This window comes from Manihot esculenta, chromosome 1 (assembly GCF_001659605.2).
Source record: "Manihot esculenta cultivar AM560-2 chromosome 1, M.esculenta_v8, whole genome shotgun sequence".
NCBI lineage: Eukaryota > Viridiplantae > Streptophyta > Magnoliopsida > Malpighiales > Euphorbiaceae > Manihot > Manihot esculenta.
In genome coordinates, this window is record NC_035161.2 from 41,504,422 (window position 1) to 41,521,200 (window position 16,779).

At 38.5% G+C, this 16,779-nt stretch overlaps 2 protein-coding genes across 3 annotated transcripts; one reads left to right on the forward strand and one right to left on the reverse strand.

Annotated features, from left to right (window-relative positions):
- The first annotated feature begins 2,517 nt into the window (after window positions 1-2,517).
- On the forward strand, window positions 2,518-6,618 carry LOC110615611 (AT-hook motif nuclear-localized protein 9). 2 transcript variants are annotated; one of them, XM_021757594.2, is made up of 6 exons: window positions 2,518-3,065; window positions 3,317-4,111; window positions 4,801-4,868; window positions 5,149-5,280; window positions 5,685-5,846; window positions 5,994-6,618. In XM_021757594.2, the coding sequence occupies exons 2-6, from the start codon at window positions 3,682-3,684 to the stop codon at window positions 6,222-6,224; spliced, it is 1,023 nt and encodes a 340-aa protein (XP_021613286.1). In that variant the 5' UTR covers window positions 2,518-3,065; window positions 3,317-3,681; the 3' UTR covers window positions 6,225-6,618. The 2 variants fall into 2 exon arrangements, with proteins under 2 accessions (XP_021613286.1, XP_021613278.1); XM_021757586.2 differs by having other exon boundaries at window positions 2,518-4,111.
- A 143-nt stretch (window positions 6,619-6,761) lies between these two features.
- On the reverse strand, window positions 6,762-7,646 carry LOC110615624 (putative ripening-related protein 1). The gene has a single exon (XM_021757607.2). It carries the CDS (start codon window positions 7,423-7,425, stop codon window positions 6,850-6,852), a length of 576 nt encoding a protein of 191 aa, XP_021613299.1. The 5' UTR covers window positions 7,426-7,646; the 3' UTR covers window positions 6,762-6,849.
- Between the last annotated feature and the right edge of the window lie 9,133 nt (window positions 7,647-16,779).

Below are 16,779 nucleotides of genomic sequence, written 5' to 3' on the forward strand. Positions count from 1 at the left end.
TAAAGGATTTTGCTTTACTTATAAAACAAAAGTGGTGATAACACAAGTCATGCAGCTAATGAGTCAATTAACATCAAGCAAGTAGGGAAGGTTGTGTCTTAATTCTGGATTAACTTTCATGTACTTGTTTTTGCTTTCTTTGAATTCATATTATAAGTATATGGGTATTTTTAGATGACAGGCCCATTTCGCACCAGAGACTTACTTCCCATTTCATAACTTTGTCAGTGCCCATTTTCATGTAAGGTCATGATCATGATTAATAATAAGTGAAAATTTGTAAGTAAATAAATTAGATACCCCTCAATTAAAATAAAATTTAGAAAGAAAAATAAATATTACAAAATAAGAAGTAATGACTCAAAATCTTGTATTATATTTCAAGCATTGAGAACGTGTACATATGAAGAACAATGGGTAGACCTAATGGGGTTGATTGGCAACGACAGAGCAATCCAATGGAAGTGAAATTTAATAATAATAATAATAATAATAAATTGAATAATATAGTATTTAGACATTATCCATATCATATGAATACTGAAAATGACCTCAAGGACTCCTTTGTAGCTGTGAAATAATCTTTTTAGGAAAAAAAAAAAGAAATAATATTAAAATTTAAAAAGCTCAGACCAAGATTGCATTTGGGTTTGTTGTCATGTGTCACAAGTCCAACAATATAAATATTACAATCCAACAGGGAAGAAAGAGTTTTTATTTATTTATTTATTAGAGTTGAGGATCCAATGTGTGGCCCAGAGGAATAAAATCCCAAACTTTATTAAAATAATAAATCTTATTATATTATTTTACTTTTTAATTTTATATTCACAACATTCCATTGTTTCAATAATTTATAGATTCGACAAAAGTCAACCTTCCATCCTCCACAAACAAGAATGTTGTATTAATATGACCCATTGAATTATTAAAAAAAAATTAAAAAAGGGTTATACAGGATAAAAAAAACCTAAAATACTCATGATATATATATATATATATTAATTTCGAATTTTGGCAAAAAAAAATTAATTTATTAAATGATTTTAAAATTAAATTAAAACTTACTTTATTTAAGAAAAATAAAATAGAGTTTTGAATAAGTTAAGAGGAGTTTGACTTATTTATAGCACTCCATGTGATGTACCTCAAATTGAATTGCTATTCAACGGCTACGTAGAATTGGAAGGATGTAGGTGCCGGTGAATGACGGGTGAGATTATCAAATCCGGAGTAGAGATATTTTAGGTGGAATGGGGCAACCACTGGGCGGAGTTTAGTGGTAATAGAGAAAAGTCACATGCAATGCAAACAAAGCTTTGGGTCTGGACCCCTGCCCCACCTCATCCCTGCCCCTTCTCCATGGCGCGTACTCAAATATAAACAATTAATATTTTATTTTTAATTGTTTCCAAATATAAAAAAAGTAAGAATTTTAATATGAAAATTACTAATATATTTTACTTTTTTTTAATTAAAAGTTGCTCTATGGAGGATCAATATAATTTAAAAAATATCAATTTAATTCATGCATTTATATTCAGTCCATTTTAACTTTCTAATTTTAAATTAGTTTATCAATGTTAATCTAATATAAATTTATTTGAAACTCAAGAAAAATTAAAAATGGATATTTTTATTTACAATATAGAATTTTATAATTTTTAGACTAAATTAAGAAGAAATATTAATTTCAAATTGAAATTGAAAATTTAAATTAATTTAATAAAAATTTAGAATAATTATTGATCATTCATAAAAACTATTTGGATATTGATTAATAAATTATTCAAAATTACTTTATTTTTCTCATAATTTTTATTTATATATATTTTTAATTATTTTAAAATTATTATTCACTTTTTTACACTATAATAATATATAAATTAATTATTATAATTTTATTTTAGTATTTAATAAAATTTAATATTTTTAAAATAAATATAATTAAAAAAATTTATATGTAAATATAAAATAAATAAAAATTATATGATGAAAAAATATTATATTTAAAAAATTATAAGAGTTTTTTTTTTTTTTTTGTCAAAACCCTAAAATTTAAGTGCCTTGTGTTTGTGAGTTGTGACTGATAAGGAAGGAGGAAGCATATGTCACGCGCCACAGGTGGTAGTGGGAGAGAATGTGGTGTCATAAACGAGCTGACGTAGAAACTGTATTTCATTAAATAAGAAAAAAAAAAAAGAAATTCAGTATTATCCAAGAACAAGAGCTTTTTTCTGTTCAAGCTCTAACCTCCCTCAGCTCTCTCTCTCTCTCTCTCTGACCCAGTAAAGCAAGTCATCATCACTCATCACTCACGGCAGAGATAAAGCTTTCAGCTTTTTTGTTTTTCTTTTAAAAAATTAAATTTTATTTCTGCGTAATATCTTAGAGGTACAGAGACATAGATAAACAGCTTTATTATTATGCAGTGAGAGAGAAAGAGAAAGGTCTACCCTAGAAGTATGCGTTTCGATAAGGACTTGTGTCTCTGAGATTTTTATTTTTATTTTTATTATTATTATTATTTTTTAAGCAGCGAGTAATTACTTCAACCCCATGCCCCCACTTCTTGACTCCCCCTTCCTCCTCTCTCATCAGTTTCTTCCCTTAACAAAGCTGTTCGACCTTTATTTCTCTTTTTGCGTCTCACTTTAAGCTCCCCAGTTCTCTTACTTCTTGATTTACAGTGTCTGTGTGAGAGAGTTTTGAAAAGTGTTCGGCTTTTAACATCCTTCGTTACTGTGAGTTATTACTTTTACCTATCTCGCTCCTACCTTGTTCCTACCTTGTTACTTTGAGAGAGAGAGAGAGAGAGAGAGAGAGAGAGAGAGAGAGAGAGGTGGTTGTCATTCAAGTCTGAACTCGTGGGGTTTGAGAACTGCGTTGCTCCTAGCTGGCATCAATTCAAACTTGTGGTTTGAATTTTTGGTGGTCTTCGAGAGTTGGCGTTGGCTTGGAAGATGCTTGATGTTTAAGGTTTATGAGTAATGGGTTGGTGAGATTGTGGACCTGTTCCAGTTCTTTATCTTCAATATCAAGTTCTTTCTTGTGATTTTTGTTTGGTAAGCTGTAAAAATAGCTTGCATTTTTGTCCTTTTCTTTTAAGTTCCTAGCCTTTTAGATTTCGACTCTTTTCTTCCCTTGCCTTCTTTCTTTCTTTCTTAAGATTCCTGGGGTTTCCTTTGATTTTGTTGCGTCAGTTCATCTTTCATTTTTCTAACATATCTACTTAGTTTTACTAGCACCTTTTCCCTTAACTTCGAAATTTCTTTGAATCTGAGTGTTATCTCCTTTGTATGTTTTGCAAATATAGATCTCGGATCCTGGCATGTGATCTTGAATGTGCTTTTATGGTTCTTCTGGTGCTCCATTCGTGACAATGGGTCTATTGTTTTGGAGCTTTGCTTAGCTTCTTCGACAGCATCTTTCATGTTCACAATGTCACTACATTTTAAAGAGCTTTCAAAGTGTTCTATATTAATTCTCCTTCGAGATTTTAAGACAAACATCCTGTAGAGAGGATCCTTTCTTACTGCTCATAGAGTGCATGTTGGCGAAGTTTTTGCCCTTGGACTGAACTGTGAAGAAGGTAGGAGGCATCTAAATATTGCAATCGATTGAATATTGGGTTTCAGATTTGATTAAGAGTTAAGACAGACTTTTGAGGGTAGTAAATGCATGGATCGAAGGGATGCTATGGCGTTGTCTGGCTCTGCTTCCTTCTACATGCATAGAGGGATGGCTGGTTCGGGGACTGGAACACAGTCTGGTTTAAATGTATCATCAGGAATAAATCCTTTAACTAGTTCAAGTGTACCATTTCAATCTAATGTTGGAGCCAATACAATTGGATCTACGTTGCCTATAGAAACTTCAACAGCAATTCCACCTCACGGTGTAAATGTGGGTGCACCATCTGCGATGCCACCATCTAGTGAGCCTGTGAAAAGGAAAAGAGGAAGACCAAGGAAATATGGACCAGATGGGTCTGTATCACTGGCATTATCTTCTTCATTGTCTACACATCCTGGTACTATAACCCCAACTCAGAAGCGGGGTAGAGGGCGGCCTCCTGGGACTGGGAGGAAGCAACAATTAGCTTCCCTTGGTAAGATTTCTCTGGAAAAATTGCTTGCTTTGCTGTTGTATCAGTCTGAACTAGTTATAGCTTGTTGGAAATGTTATGATTAAAAGAATTTCCTCTGTGCATTCTTTTATGTACCATTTTCTAAATCATTATGTTGCATATTTTCTATTGTCTATCGATGATAAGTATGTTTTTTAAATATCAACATTACAATTGAAACATGCCAGGATCTGTTGAAACTCTTCATTTTCAAGAACTCAGAGGCAATTTACATCAATGGTATAAAAAATCTGCTAGATTTGTTGAACAGATTTCACGGTAGAATAAACAGTTGATGCTAATGAAGAAGTTATTGTTTAGGAATACAATCTTTTGAATTTAAAGCATGTTTAATTACTTGGTCAATCCTAGCAAAAGATTACTTGGGTGAAACTCTCATGAGTAGCCGTAGTACCAATTATATCCATACATACACTTATGCACTATTGTCATCATAGGTACAATATTTGTGATGTATTTAATTATTTGTTTCTTTTGGTAACAAATACCCATTTTCCTTGCTCAAAACACCTAGTAAAGGTTGCATCTTTTAGTTCCAAACTCCTCTCACTTTTAGTCGTTTGCGAGCTTGACTCTGCCTAGGAAATGGGAATTCGCTGGTAGATCTATCTTATTGGTGTTAATGATACAAAATTCAATTGTTTTGCTAGGTGAATGGCTATCTGGTTCAGCAGGGATGGGCTTTACTCCACATATCATCACCATTGCAGTAGGAGAAGTATGTTATTTTTCTTTAGAATCTGTGTTGGTTTATTTGCTGTAAAACTAAATGCAATTAATTGACAAGATAATGTATGATAATACATGACTAAGCAAATAAAGCAATCTCTTTGACTTTGTGTCATAAATACAATAATAAGTGGGATGTGCCTAGGTTCTCTAATTATCCTTTTGTCAAAATCTCATATTGTTGGTGACTTTGTCATCCATTTGTATTTGCCTCATTGTTGCTGATCATATTTCTCTTTTGTATTGAAAATGCATGACTACTCCTGCAGGACATCGCAACAAAAATAATGTCTTTCTCACAGCAAGGACCAAGAGCTATATGCATTTTGTCAGCAAATGGCGCCGTCTCTACTGTGACTCTCCGTCAGCCATCAACTTCTGGAGGCACTGTAACATATGAGGTTTGATCACTTCATTTTCCTCTTTATCTTTGGGCTATTTGTCTGGCATTGATGTTTCTAATATTATTGTGTTTATCTTCTGGAAATGAAAATAATGAATATTGTGAACTTATGCCTGTTGGGTGAACTCCACAAATATGCACTAATTCTCACAATTAACATTTATCTTTCGTCTGATCATATGTTGTGTGGATGAACCTTTTTTATTTGTCTCAATTGTTATAATGACATTGTCCTCTATCTCACAAATAATAGCATGCATGTTTACCCACACAGATGCTTTTCCCAATAAAACTATCATCCTGATCTATTCAATGAGATGTTGGGAATCAGCTTCCAGATTTTTTTTTCTGGCTTTTGTGCACACCCCATTACTGAAAGCTAAACTATTTTGGTTTGTGTAGGGGCGCTTTGAGATTTTATGTCTGTCGGGCTCTTACTTGGTCACTAACAATGGCGGCTCTCGTAATCGAACTGGTGGGCTAAGTGTCTCTCTTGCTAGTCCTGATGGTCGGGTTATTGGTGGAGGAATTGGAGGGATGCTTATTGCTGCAAGCCCTGTTCAGGTAAGTTCTTGCTTTCACCACTCTCTATGGGTTCATGCTCTTTTACGTTTGCAACCATCCAAATAAGGCCAACAAGTGGGTTTATTTTTCTTATTAGATGATTAGAAATCGTTCAGTGATGATTTCCTTAATAATGCATCGTGTCAGGTGATAGTGGGAAGTTTCATATGGGGTGGTTCAAAGACAAAGAACAAGAAAGGAGAAGGTCCAGAAGGTGCCAGAGACATGGATCATCAGGCTGTTGAGAATCCAGTAACTCCAACTAGTGTTCCGCCTGGTCAGAATCTTACTCCAACCTCTTCAGTTGGTTTATGGCCTGGTTCACAGTCTTTAGATATGCGCAACGCACATGTCGACATTGATTTGATGCGCGGTTGATGATTTCTGTTGATTGCTTCGTGGGTAAATGTATATATTCCGCTGTTTTCAGCACTTGTCTCATCTCCTGAAATCCAGCGATCAGGATTGAAGTCTGCTGATTCTGAGCGTGAATTTCTCGCTTCATTTAACCTTAACAGGCTATGGTTGTACTCATTTTGCAGCTTAATGACAATTAGCTTTAGTGCCTGTGAATTTAGCCATCAATTTTTCTGAGGAAGATGTTCCATGACAAAAGTGGCCAGCCATGGTCACGTCTAATCTTCTCTCAAACTTTGGTATTCAGTTGCTCTAAATTGTCGTCGTTAGGGAGAGATTAAGAACTGCAAGGTTTTATTATTATTATTATTATTATTATTCTAATACTGAAGTTAACATATTTGAGTTTGCCAAAGGGTCTAGCAGTGAAAGGTAAGATTTTTGGCTAAAGCTAACCTGGTTGATATCTTAGCAGTCGAGCCAGGAGAATCTGCGGCAATTTGTGTTCAGCTGATCATAATTTGAACTTACTACATGAAGCAATTTTCTTTCATCCAGAATTCATGCCACAGTACATTAATTGACTACGAGATAAAATGCATATATGGTAAGAAACGAGGACAAGACAAACGTGAAAGTATGCAGATTAAGCATCAGACCATGTAATATCCAGACCACCCCAATCATCTTCAGGCACACCCAACGCCTTCCAGACAGCTTTCGAGGCATCAACAATGTTGTTATCACATGGGGGTTGATAATCATGGGTATCATCACAACCCATTGTTGAGTCACACTCATCCACTACCATAGCCACCACGCTACGCCCATTACCTTTAATGGTGATATTGTGAAAGCACATTCCTTTTTTGTTGAACCACCCGGTCGATAGCGCTATGATTGGTATGTCATCGGAATGATATCTCTTGTCACATTCTGACGGACCACCGCCATCTCCTCCCTTCTCAAAGCTATTCAGAGTGAGAAATCCCTTGGTATGGCCAGTGACTGGTGGTGAACAGTTGAAGGTTGTGTAGAGCTTGCCCTCAACGCAGCATTCAGAGTCATTTTGTGTATTGCATTTGTTTGGAGGAGGTTTTTTGCCTCTAATTTTGCCACTAGGCTTGCAAGGTTTTGGTGGTCTAGCTCCAATCTCTAAAGTATACGTAACAAGGAGAATAAATAGCATGAAAATAGAAAATGCCAACTTGAATCTCCCCATCGTTTTTCTCTTCAAGTTCTTAATGCAAAATAAGGGGTTCAGTAGGCGTATTTAAAGGGACTTTGCCTGAAGTCAACTCCACGTAGAAGTAGAACAATGCTACATTAGACTTCGAAAATAACAATAGATGTTTTTCTTGTGTTAATAACTTCAACCTTTAATGTCACCATTTTTCCATTCTTTACAAAAAAAAATGGCCGGACATATTATGCGGTTCGCATAAAGCAATAGACACCTTCACAGTTACACACAAACATTGTTAGATTATAATATTTTTGGAAATAATAAAGAATGTGTATGTTGCTTTCTGGGTGAATATGAAATAAAAATTGGTATCTTAGTGAATTCTTGGAGATGGAGTGGTACCAGGTCATTGTCATTATTTGCTACCAATTGCTTATTGAGTTTGATCTTAGCTCTGGATTCTTTTGTCACGTATGGACAGAACTGCAGCCCATCTTAGAGGTCAAAACTTTTCTACGGTCTCCATTATTTATCTTTTTTTTTTTTTCCAATATAGATATAAAAAACGATTACAACTCTCTTCTTATACTTTGATTGGCTATATCTCTTTATAACAGGTAAAATTTTTTATATTTATGCCCCCCAAACATTTACTGCCCAATCTTAGATTTGCAATGAAACTTCCCAATAATGACAGTGGCTGGAATTTCCAGATGGTGATATTCGTTGTCCTAATTTGAGTTTGAACTCTCCTTTGTCTTCATCCTCCTCCAATGCCTTTCCTTATGCTTAAAAATTTGCATGGAGTTTTGATAGTTTAGTTTTTATTTTCCTTTCATATCTCTTTATTCTCTTTTTCTTTTATCTTTTAATGATGAGTAATCGTCGTCTTGTATTTGTACCTTCTTATCATAGTCACGCTAACAATACGTACGAATATACGACGTCCTTTCTTCTCTTTTATCAAGCGGTCATTTTATTTTCTCTACGTTACCTGGACACGATTCCAAATATCATGAGGTCTGTTTTACCATGAGGAGAACGGGTATTCAAGGCTAGGATCCTAAGAGTGAATTCATGTCCAGCCCGATTTATCTTGACAGGCTTTGATATCATATGAGGCTTAGAGCGGCGCATTGGGCCCTCCTAGAGCTTAGGCCCAGTCCTTCTAGTTTGGGCTTCGTCAAATCCAGGCGCTTGGAGTCCAGCCGTGATCAAGTTCCCCTTTACTCTTGTAACGACCCCAAAATGGACCATCACCGACGCTAGGATTCAGATCGGCTTAAGGCCGCCAGAACCCGTAGCAAGCCTGCTATACTCTCTGTGCACCTGTAAACTCTCATACATGGTCATACATTTTCTGTGAAAATAAAAACTTTTCTCTGGACCAAGACTTAACCTGTGCATGCACTATCTATGTACTCTGTTCCCCTTACTAGAGCTTGCTCTAGATGGGTTCATTCATACCTGTTAAGCCTGGTTTTTCACATATGCTGTAAAACAGTTATATAAACAGACCATGTATACAAAAGATTTACAACACAAAAATAACTAAGTCAAGCACAAGTCTAACTTTATACACAACTGTTACATCTCTTTAATATTACATGTCCACAATATTCTAGTACAAAACTCTTCTCTCTTTCTGTACTCTGCTGGACTTCCCCTGTATACTGTACACTGAACCTGCAAGACTGGGGTTAAGGGAGTGGGATGAGCTCTATAGCTCAGTGAGTAGAACAGTAAAACAAGTCGTAAACACATGATCTTATGGAATGCATCATATCACAGACAATCCACATTAAGGGTCAACCTGTCACCACATAATCCCAGTAACTGTGCCGTGCCAGGCCGTAGAATGGGGTCCTGGTCTTCCTGTCCTGTATATGTATACGTGTATATAACACCTGTACTTACCATTTGCCAGGGCGTCGACTGGGCACCTGGTCTTTCCTATACCTGTCAGGCCGTAGAATGGGGTCCTGGACTTTCCTATACCTGCCAGGCCGTAGAATGGGGTCCTGGACTTCCTGTCTGGAACTATTGGATCATTCAGCATTCACCCACATCAACAAATAAATATGCAATGCAACAGCTTTGTGGATTCTAATGCACTCACCCTAATGCATAAGCATGATGCATGAAATATGCTAAAAGCATTCAATGTCTCAATTAAAACGAGTATTAAGTTTAGTTCCACTCACATCTGGCTATCTGGACTGACTCTGCAGGCTCTGCACACTCTGGAGCAGTACTCACTACTGCTCTCTCTGGTTCCTCTGGTCTGTGCCTACATAGATGGACTCAAATGAGGGACCAAACTAGCTTATGAACAACTCTATTAAACTCCCCAAGAATCCCCTTAAACTCACTCACACATCCATGCAAAGCATGCAAAGGAAGGCTGGACAGGACACTTTCAGCGGCAGGTTCGGCGGCTGAAAGTCCTCTCCAGAGCCGAAACTCAAGCACCTTCGGCGGCCGAATCTCTACTTTCGGCAGCCGAACCCTTTCGGGGGCAAGTTTCGGGGCCTGAAAGGCACTCCAGAGACGAAAGTCTCTAACCTTCGGGGGCATCTTCGACGGCCGAAACTCCCCTCCAGAGCCGAAAATCCAAAGGCTCGGGGGCAAGCTTAGGCATCCGAAGCCACCTCCTCAGCACCTTCGGTGGCCGAACCATTCTTCGGCGGCCGAAGCTGGGTTCATCAGCAAGGCAGAAACTTGATCTGCCTCTCGCCAAAATGCACCAATCTTCCTCAAACTCAACCACCTCAATTCCTCAACATGCATACACCCAAAGTATATGCTCAAAGGGGTCAAAAACTACCTAAAAACCCCAACAAACAGCAAAGCATAACACATAAACAAGCTTTTCTCACAAAATCATCAAAAACTCTCTTTTTACCCTAAGCATGCAACTCTCTCCCAAAACCTCATAAAACCTTCATAAATCATAAAAACAAGTTCAGGATCTTCACTTACCTCTTGAAACCAAGAAGATGAACGATCCCAACGTGGAGTTTTGAAGCAACTCTCCTTCAAACTCTCCAAACTTCAAAACTTTGTGTTTTTAGCTCAAAACCTTCAAAATAACATAAAACTCAATCAAACCTGTGCAAGATTTGATGAAAATATGAAAGAGACTGAAGAAAGACAGGGTCTCACCTCTGGAAATGAAAAGATAAGCTCATTCTTATCCGTTCAACCGACTGAGGGCCTTTTATAGGTAGCTGGCCAGACCACCTTTGGCGGCCACACGTGAAACCGAAAGCCATGCATGTTCGGCGGCCGAACCTGGCTTTTTTGCCTTGGTTCTTTTCTTTCAAACACTTAGTTCCATTTAACTTGAAAACATGAAAACATACTTCATGACGTTAGAAAAACATAAATCCTACCCGTCTAGCGAATTTCGACATCCTGGATTCCACCGGACGATAGGAATTCCGATGCCGGACTCGAGCAGGGTATTACATTCTCCCCCCCTTAAGACCATTCGTCCTCGAATGTTCCGAAAACAAACAACAAACACATAAAAGGAGGAAACTAACCTCAAAACAGATATGGATACTGCTGAAGCATAGACTCTCGCGTCTCCCACGTACACTCTTCTAGATTATGGTGATTCCACAGGACTTTCACCATCGGAATCTCCTTGCTTCTTAGCTGTCTGATCTGTGTGTCCAGAATCCGTACTGGCTGCTCTATATAAGTGAGATCCCCTAGAATATCCACATCAGGCTCACTAATAACCTGACCCGGATCTGACACAAATTTCCGTAGCATAAAAACATGAAATACCGGGTGAATTCTCTCCATAGAAGTAGGTACATCCAGCTTATACGACACATTTTCGATCCTCTGCAAAATCTCAAAGGGTCCAATGTACCGTGGAGCTAACTTACCTTTCTTTCCAAAACGAACCACTCCTTTCATTGGAGACACCTTCAGCAATACCCAATCACCCTCCTGAAACTCTATCTGTTTTCTGCGAACGTCCGCATAGCTTTTCTGTCTACTTTGAGCTGTTCTGATCCTCTCTCTAATTATAGGCACTATTCTACTGGTAATTTCTACTAACTCTGGCCCTGCAAGAGCCTTCTCTCCTACCTCTTCCCAGCAAACAGGTGATCTGCACTTCCTCCCATACAACACTTCATAAGGAGCCATCCCAATGCTAGCATGATGACTGTTATTGTAAGCAAACTCTACCAGAGGTAGATGATGCCTCCAAGAACCGCCAAAGTCTAACACACACATTCTGAGCATATCCTCAATGGTCTGGATGGTCCTCTCTGACTGTCCATCAGTCTGCGGATAGAAAGCAGTGCTAAAATCCAACCTTGTGCCCATCGCACTCTGCAGACTTCGCCAAAACCTGGAGGTGAACTGAGGTCCTCTGTCTGAGACGATAGATACTGGAACTCCATGTAACCGTACTATCTCATCCACATAAACCTGTGCCAACTTATCCACAGAATAGTTACTCCTAACGGGAATGAAGTGAGCAGATTTCGTGAGTCTGTCCACAATCACCCATATCGAGTCTATCCTGTTGGACGCTGCCGGTAAGCCCACTACAAAATCCATAGCTATGTTCTCCCATTTCCACTCTGGAATCGGCAGTGGGTTAAGCATTCCAGCCGGCTTCTGATGTTCCAGTTTCACCCTCTGGCAAACCTCACAGGCTGTCACGAACTGCGCCATTTCTTTCTTCATGGCTGGCCACCAATATACCCTCTTCAGATCCTGATACATCTTGGTGGCTCCTGGGTGAACACTATACCGCGCATTATGAGCTTCCCTCAAAATGTCTTCCTTCAGACTGCTACTAGCTGGTACACAAAGTCGACTCCCATAGCGAAGGATCCCTTTGCCATCAAATCTAAACTCTGCACTGTTGCCTGACTGAACAGTCCTGGCAATTTTCATCAACTCGGGGTCCTCGTGCTGTTGCTGGGCTATCTGCTCCAGAAACACAGGTGTCACTCTCATCCGTGCTATCAATGCACCCGTACCAGACAACTCTAGCTGTAACCCTTCCTCAATGAGCTTATAAAGCTCCATCACTACTGGTCTCCGCTCTGCTGCTATATGGGATAAACTGCCTAGTGACTTCCGGCTTAGGGCGTCTGCCACAACATTCGCCTTACCCGGATGATACTGGATCTTACAATCATAATCACTGAGCAATTCTACCCATCTTCTCAGCCTCAAATTCAGCTCTCTCTGGCTCAAGATGTACTGTAAACTCTTGTGATCAGTGAAGATCTCGCATTTAACCCCGTAGAGGTAATGCCTCCACATCTTGAGTGCAAAGATAATTGTTGCCATCTCTAGGTCATGGGTGGGGTAATTCAACTCGTGCTTCTTCAACTGTCTAGAAGCATAAGCAATCACCCTATTGATAAGCGGTTGTCGAAACCGTCAAAAATAAACCTATTAAACAATCAACAATAAACTTGTAGATAGTGGCAATAGGGTCGAACCACAGGGAATTGACACTAAAGATCTTCCTAATAATAACCAAGATGAGTAAATAACAAATAGTTAAAAGAGGGGGGGTTTGAGTTGATGAATTAAAACTAAATAGCAAAAGAAAGCAATAATTTAAAGATGAGTAAATCAATAAGAGAAAAGCTTCTAGTTGAAGTATGGATCTTATTTCAGATTGTTTAGAATTGATCATTGATTCTTTAACACTCCTATTTATTCCAATAAATTAGTTTTGGATGTGGAAGACGCTTCTCACAATCCAAATTCCTCCTTAGTTCTAGTTTGATTAGGAAACGTTCGCTAATCAAACACTAGTTAACAAGTTGCCAAGAAACGTCCTTGGGGCATTATAGCATCGAACAACTGTTAACTGCATTAAGACTTAGAGAAACCTAATTCTAACCTTGCCAACCGCGTGGTCAAGTTTAGATCATGCAACTTGATTAAATGTGAGTTTAAACAATTTAAGCAATTACGGACCTAAATCATTCAAACAATTTATCACTTTAGCAATTTAAAAGCAATGGGCCCTTATTGATTCTAAAAGCAAAGTAATAATTATGGAAAAGATCAGATTGCATAAATATTGAAATAAACAAGAGTTCAACAATGGAGTATTAAATCTCCCAATTCATCACAAAATCTGAAATTCACCAACTTCAACTAGAAAGGAAAGTGTTTTAGCCACTCATGGTGGACTAAATACACAAAAAGATGAAAAGAAAAGAAAAAGGAAGATGCTGGAGAGTTTCTGGCGAGTTGAGTTGCTGATCAGAAGATAAGATTGCTGGCTTGGAGGCTCTCCTTTTATAGTTGCAGAATTTTATTCATCTAGGGTTTCAAAATCCCTTTTTGATTTGATCTTGGACTCCTCTTTTGATGTTGAATTTGATTGTAATTGGAATTCCTTGGGTGAGAGACTCTTTCGTGGCTCTTGGTCTTGTGTTGGAAGTGATTGGATTGGATTTGGACTTCTGAAAAATCGAATTTCTGTTTTCTGTCCATTTTCCCGCTCTGCTGTAAGTTTCTGCTGTCAAAGTGATTTGCCCTGTGATTTGGGCGAGCAGTGGGCAAATCACTGGGCAAATCACTGCCTCTGTGAGTCAGTCCTCTATGTCTCTGCGAGTGATTTGGCCAGTGATCTTCGAGTGTCTGGGGCAAATCACTGGGCAAATCACTGCTGCTTGTTGCCTCCGGGTTTCTGCTTTAGCTTGATCGGGGCAGTGATTGGAGCAGATTCTTGGGCAAATCACTGGGCAAATCATCCTTTTGTGAATTTTCTGCACTTTTTCTTCCATTTTCCAGTTTCTTCCTTTTCTGTAAAAACAAGATAAAAACCATAAATTAAACTGAAAAATGTGTAAATAAGCAATAATAATTATGATACAAATGTGGCTAAATTATGCTTGATCAAATACCCCCACACCTAGCTTTTTGCTTGTCCTCAAGCAACAAATAACTTAGCCAATTAAGCTCCCTTTTTCCTTAGAGCCTAAGTACCACTTAATCAGCCCCCGCTAGACTCCTAATCTGAATTATCACAGTATAGAGTACATGCACTAAGGTCATCCTCTTCTTTCCTTGTTTCCTTTCACCTACCATGGTCAAGAGAAAGGTTTTTGGCTCAATCATGCTTATTCCTTTATGTTAGTTTTAATGCAACCCCTAGGAGTGACTTGCCCCTTTTCTTCTCTATTTCTTTTTATTTTTGTTTTTATTTTCAGCAGCACTTATTCTTATCCTTGCCTGAAAAAGTCACTAACCTTTTTACGCGATTGTGTACATGGGTGATACACCCCCGGTTACTCAGTTAGTCACTTGTTCAAGTGGCTACTAGCTCTGTTCATAGTCTAGACCATCGAAACTTATTTGCTTGAAAAAGTTACTGACCTTTTTACGCGATTGTGTACATGGGTGATACACCCCCGGTTACTCAGTCAGTTACTTCTCCAAGTGGCTATTAGGCTTAGTTCATAGTCTTAGACCATTGGAACAAGTTTGTGATTTGTGCTTTGTGCTGGTTTGTCATGATAGTTTGGGCAAATCAGCTCATAGGGAGTTACACTAACTTTGTGTTTGCATGTATTTTTATTTTTATTTCCCTTGACCACAACAAATTTAAGGATTCAATTCAAGTAAAGAACTTTCTAAGTGAAGGTAACATACTGTGAATGATTCAATTTAGGCTTAGAGGGGTGGTAGATCAATGGGGTCATGAGATAAGGAAACTCTTTTAACCTTGTTATCTATGTTGAGTAGAGCAAAAGCTAAGACAAAAATTCTGTGTGTGTGTGCAAAAAGTGAAAAAATTCTGGTGTGTGCAAAAAGGGGTAAGAATAATGCAAAAAGAAAAAAGAAACAAAAAGAAATCAAAAAAATGGAAAGATGGTGTGATCAGTGAATAAAGACTCTCTAGTACCCCCACACCTATCCCACATATTGTCCTCAATGTGTGAATAAACATATAGAAAAATGAAGGAGAAAAGGGAAAGATATTTCCTGGCCTGGGGGTGATTTGACCAGTGACTTGGGCAAGTACTGGGCAAATCACTGGGCAAATAGCTATCTGTCACGGTGCTGGGGCAGAAAATGGTGAACCAGCAGCTGCAACATACTTTCCATGTGCTGCATCCTATCTTGAGCCTCCACCGAATGGTCTTGAGGTGCCTTTTATGTCCTCCAAGGTCCACCCAATTGCTTTCTTGTGCTTCCTCAACACATCAAGGAGCTTTTCCTCTTCTTCTTGGCTGAGCTGGTTGGAAATAATTACTGGAAGTGTATTTCCAGCTCCCAAGTAGGCATATTTGAGGTGGCTAGGCAAGGGTTTCAGATCTGGTGCATTCTCTGTCTGCTGGTGTAACGCCCCGGAAATCCGGACCGCTACCGGCGCTAGGATTCAGGTCGGCTTAAGGCCGCCGGAACCCGTAGCAAGCCTACATACATCCTGTTTACCTGTTTAATCCCATACATGATCAACAAACATACATAAGAATTAAAAACTTTTCTTTTTCTTCGTACACCAAACTCAACCTGTGCATGCACTGTGTTCATCATATACATAAACATTAATCCCTCTGTGGGATTTCATCAAAGCCTCAATGGCAATATATATACTGTGTTGAGTTGGTTCACACGTACATCATAAAATAAGATCATGTACATACCAAGGGATTTACATATACTATGGTCAAGCACAACTCTATCCTCAATAACATAGTTACATAAACATAACTGTTTCAAACTTTACATTACATTCTTATCATTTGTCATGTCCACATACTCTAGCTATTACATACATATGACTTTTCTCTTCTTTTCTTCTCTATCAATCCCGTACCTGCAAACCTGGGGGTTAGGGGAGAGGGGTGAGCTAAAAGCCCAGTGAGCAGAAACTAAAAACATTTTATTAAAGTTCATGCTTTCATGAAATGCATCATATCACAGACAATTCACATCAAGGGTGAATCTGTCACCAATTAGTCTCAACATAGTCTCGTGCCAGGCCGTAGCATGGGGTCCTGGTCTTCCTGTCATATCATATATTAAGTCTCGTGCCAGGCCGTAGCATGGGGTCCTGGTCTTCCTGTCATATCATATATTAAGTCTCGTGCCAGGCCGTAGCATGGGGTCCTGGTCTTCCTGTCATATCATATATTAAGTCTCGTGCCAGGCCGTAGCATGGGGTCCTGGTCTTCCTGTCATAACATATATTAAGTCTCGTGCCAGGCCGTAGCATGGGGTCCTGGTCTTCCTGTCATAACATATATTAAGTCTCGTGGACTAATTGGATCATACAGCATTCACCCACAACCACAAAATAAAATGCAATGCGACATATTCGTGAACTAATGCAATCTGCCTATTACATGTCATCATGATGCATGAAACATGCTCAAA